Here is a 4905-nt window from a genome sequence, read left to right on the forward strand (position 1 = left end):
GAGCGAGATCGTTGCCAGTGCCCCTGGACTGGCTTGTGCGGGTGGCACATAAAAGACACCATTTCGAGCGTGGCCGTTTTCGTGCGGGTGACACGTAAAAGCACCCACTACACTCTCTGAGTGGTTGGCGTTAGGAAGGGCATCCAGCTGTAGAAACTCTGCCAAATCAGACTGGAGCCTGGTGTTGCCATCCGGTTTCACCAGTCCTCAGTCAAATCGTCCAACCCATGCTAGCATGGAAAGCGGACGTTAAACGATGATGATGATGATGATGATTATTAAGGTGGCAAACTGGCATAATCACTAACATGTCAGGGAAAATGCTTAGTGGTATTTATTTTGGCTCTTTGTTCTCAGTTCAAATTCCATGGAGATTGACCTTGCCTTTCATCTTTTGGAGTTGATAAAATAACTACCAGTTGAGTAGTGAGGTAATTTAATTGACTAAGCCCTTCCCCTAACTTCAGGCCTTGTGCCTATAGCAGAAACAATTATTACTATCATTACTATTAGTGTTGATTAAGGCAGCAAGCTAGGCAAAATGTTTTGCAGCATTTCGTCCGTCTTTACATCCCAAGTTCAAATTCCATCAAGGTTAACTTCCCTTTCAGTTGAACATTGGCATTGATATAATCGACTTTTACCATTCCCTGAACCTGCTGGCCTTGTGCCATAATTTGAAACCATTATTATTAGTGTTGATTAAATAACTTTTAGAATGAGGCAACTTTTTTGATTTGTTTGATGAAAATTATATTATTGGAAGTGATAGATTTTTTAAGTACAATGTCTTCAAGCTAGAGCTGAACTAATGAAATCTTTATTCCATGCATTTCTACACTCTTACCTATTGTACTGCTTCTCTATTCTCAGCCATGTTGTGTCTACCCTAATGTTATTGGAGTGATGTGTCAAAATTCTTATGACATTTAACCTCCTGATTTAAATCTTGTCAAAGCATATTTACGTAAAACATGACAAATATATTTGACATTGTTCAAAGGGTAGTATCTGACATAACACTCACAATGAAGATGTCTGCCAAATGTAGATGTATCTGGCAAGGGGGTTATATTTGCAAAATGAATTTATGAAATCTGTATTGAAATTTCCTAATTCCAAAAGTAAGATTTCTTTTCTCTAATCTTGCTGAAACTGTTCTTTTATTGGTTTAACTTTTGTAACTTTTAAATTCCAGTAATATAGCATTGTACAAAATGTCTTTTGGCACATAGTTACATTCCTACCTTTCTGCATTCAAATTTTCTCCAGGTAGTCCCTGTATTTCATCCTTCAAGGGTTGATAAAATGAAGAATATTATCAGAAACTGTTATTTTAGTTCTATCATAAAACTAAAGACTGGGTCTTGGGATTATTGCTTCATTATTGCCAACAGCTACTACTTATTCCTTTCACTTCAATTAGACCATGTAAACAACACATTCAGTTATCTGCCAAAATATGTGAACCTTACAAAGACGAAGTATTTGCCAATGTAACAGCAATTAAACTATTAATTAATCTTTTTCATTTATTTTACTTTCTATATCTTTTTATTGTTCTTGAAATTTGGCTGAACGCAATTAGCACATTTTAAAAACATTTTAGCTTAATACTTAAAATGTTTTTGCTTTAGGAGTACTTAAGAAAACATTTCTAATATATTATAAACTTTGAATAACCAAAGGGACGATTTAAGAATCATTAATGTTTTTAAAAACATAGTTTTAAGAACTACTAGTTTAAAATATTTCATCTGTCTGAGGAAATGGTCTATAGGCACTTTCAAATAACAAAAATAAACAAACCCCTGCCCCCATGATATTTTGAAGTTTTCTAAAGCAAATGCTTTCTTTTTTTTATGTTTCATCCAGATTCTGAATTCAATAGTTCTGTGTTACACTGTCTATTTTGGCATTGTTTCTAAAGCTGGATGCCCTTCCTAATGCTAACCACTTTAAAGACTGTGCTGGCTGCCTTTTTTTCCATACTACATTTACTTTTGCTGGTCATTGTAAATGCTAGTGAAGTTGTTGTGATTAATACCCATCCTGGTAAAGGAGGTAGTGGGGTGGTTCAGTTACTTACAAGAAACTGATGTTCACTAAGATGCTCAAAAATCTAGTTGTTGAGTGAACCAAAACAATGTATTAGGCCTACCATCAAATGGAATGAACTGTCTATTAATTCTATACAAAATTTAAACTATATTTAAATGATATACAAACTTTCTTTCAGCCATGTTTAGCTTTCCAGTTAATGTAACCATTTTTAGCCTTTTTTTTTCTCCTGTTTCAAATTCTGTTCCTTTTATATTTTCTGACTACATCCTCCCCTTCCTCCTTATTATATCTTGTAGTAAGCAATTTATCTATTCTTTATTTTGTATGTACCTTTTTGTTCCCTTACTACAATCATTGCTATGCACTAATTCTCATTGGCAAATAACACAAACCTTATCTCAACTAGGTGTCCACATCAGATATTATTTCTAACACCAACAATATTTATAAATTTTTATGAAAACCCTTCTCTCTATTTCATTTTATTTTATTTGTTTATTTATTTTTTTCAGTTTTGGAAATGAAATATTTCATCATTTTTCTATAATGTGTTCTCTTTTATTTTTATTTTCATTGTGCAGGCCAAATGATACGCCATTTGAAGATGGGACTTTCAAATTAACAATAAAATTCACAGAGGAATATCCCAACAAACCACCTACTGTCAGATTTATATCAAAGATGTTTCATCCAAATAGTATGTATCTTTAGATTATGGTATTAATAATTTAAATGCCACATTCTTGTAGTGTATATTTCATTTTGGTATTTTTGTTCACTATGCAACATGCTCATTTCTTACCAAGACAGATAAACAATATTATACAACTTGAGCTCAAAGTCCTGTGTACATACAGAACAGTTAAAAATACAGTTATCTTTTGAGGCATATTCTTAAAAACTTTGTCTTATGTCTGTGTGAGTTACATGTCATCATCATCATCATTGTTTATTGTTCACTTTTCCATGCTTGCATGTGTCAGACGAAATTTGCTGAGGCAGATTTTCTATGACTGGATGCCCTTTTTGTCAGCAACTCTCACCTGTTTCCAAGTAGGATAATACTTCCCTGTTACCAGACACGTTCTCAGAAGATTAGAAACGTAGGACACCGCTTGCATGACAGTAACACTTTACAAATATCATGCTAAAGAAAGGAGACAGTAACATGTGCATGCACACACACACACACACATATGGCAAGCTTCTTCTAGTTTCTGTCTATCAAATTCACTCAAGACTTTATCATGCAGTGGGGCTGAATCCAAAACCATGTAGTTGAGAAGCAAACTTTTTACCATACTGCCACTTCATACTTATACTATGTAAAATATAGCCCCAAAATGTTGACATTTTAAAGAGTTTAGGAATTTTTCATTTGTATTTTTTATGTCTATTTCACCAGGATAGCATGACTTAGATGAATATATTATTGAGGCATTGTTTTACAGCTGGATACTTTTCCTTTCACTAACCCTTACCAGATTTCAAGTAAGGGATCTCCTATTTCATCGTTCTTCGAAAGTACAAAACCAGTTTATGATTTTTTAAGAAGGAAAATGATGTCACCACTTCTAGCTTACAATATTTGGAGATGCACAAATGTAAAACATACACACCATGATTTTCCATGCATTTTCTACCTACCAAATTCACTCATAAGGCTTTGGTGACCTAGGGATAAAGTAGAAGACATTTGGGAAGAAAATTTCTTAACCATGCTTGTGTCTACAGTGTGTGTATATGTGTGTGCAAAAAGCTATAGTATTGTAGAGAAGCAGTTCCTTGATGTAGGGGGAAAAAATCCTTCTCTCTAATCGTTTAGCCCTTTAGTATTTAAACCACCAATATCCAGCCAAAATATTCTACCTGCTTTATATTCAAACTGGCCAAGTCTAACCTCTCACACCTACTATACGTTGTCATTCTAAGAATAAACAATCATATCATTGAAATCTAGAAGTTACAAGATAACGGATACTAAATTAAAAAACAATGTAAATGAATAAAAATTACACTTGGCAAAGTAATCTGAATACTAAAGAGTTAAGAAATGTTGTCCTTACTGATGAAATAACAATATATAAACATTTTTGTTGGGGTAGATTGTGTAATAAATATGGAATTGGAACTGTTTCAATAGTTAAAGTGGAGAACATGATGAGAGAAGGAATTCTGGGTGGGTTTTGTTTAAAATGATTTGGACAGTGAGACAAGAAGGTAATAAAGAAACTTGGGAGCATTAGATTTGAAGTAAAGTTATATTTAGCTAACTGAGGGGAAAATGAGACTGTGAAATAGGCTGGAAATGGTAGTAATGGTGAGTAAGGGTTTGAAGATATTTTACGGTGTCCTGTAAAATAAATAAAAAGAACAATCTTATTGTTTTTAACCCTCTCAGACCTAGGCCGCTGTGTCTAAATTTACCCTCAACATGAGCTTCTGAGTGAAAAAAGAAAAAAAAGCTGCATATGCACAGCTCAGGTGTGGCTTTGTGGTAAGAAGCTTGCTTCTCAACCACATGGTTTCAGGGTTCAGTCCCACTGCACAGCACCTTGGGTGAGTATCTTCTACTGTGACCCCGGGCCAACTAAAGCCTTGTGAGTGAATTTGGTAGATGGAAACTGAAAGAAGCCTGTTGTGTGTGTGTGTATGTATAATATATGTATCAGTGCCCCTGGACTGGCTTGTGCGGGTGGCACATAAAAGACACCATTTCGAGCGTGGCCGTTTTCGTGCGGGTGACACGTAAAAGCACCCACTACACTCTCTGAGTGGTTGGCGTTAGGAAGGGCATCCAGCTGTAGAAACTCTGCCAAATCAGACTGGAGCCTGGTGTTG

General features: G+C 34.9%; 1 protein-coding gene across 1 annotated transcript in view; it reads left to right on the top strand.

Moving 5' to 3' along the window:
- The window catches only part of LOC106874636 (ubiquitin-conjugating enzyme E2-17 kDa), a 33706-nt gene that overhangs the window by 13283 nt on the left and 15518 nt on the right, over positions 1-4905 (top strand). Inside the window, exon 3 of the mRNA XM_014922431.2 lies at positions 2646-2761. Within this exon, the coding sequence (XP_014777917.2) occupies positions 2646-2761 (116 nt within the window). The remainder of the gene's footprint in view (positions 1-2645; positions 2762-4905) is intronic.

This window comes from Octopus bimaculoides, chromosome 16, assembly GCF_001194135.2.
Source record: "Octopus bimaculoides isolate UCB-OBI-ISO-001 chromosome 16, ASM119413v2, whole genome shotgun sequence".
NCBI classification, from domain to species: Eukaryota; Metazoa; Mollusca; class Cephalopoda; order Octopoda; family Octopodidae; genus Octopus; species Octopus bimaculoides.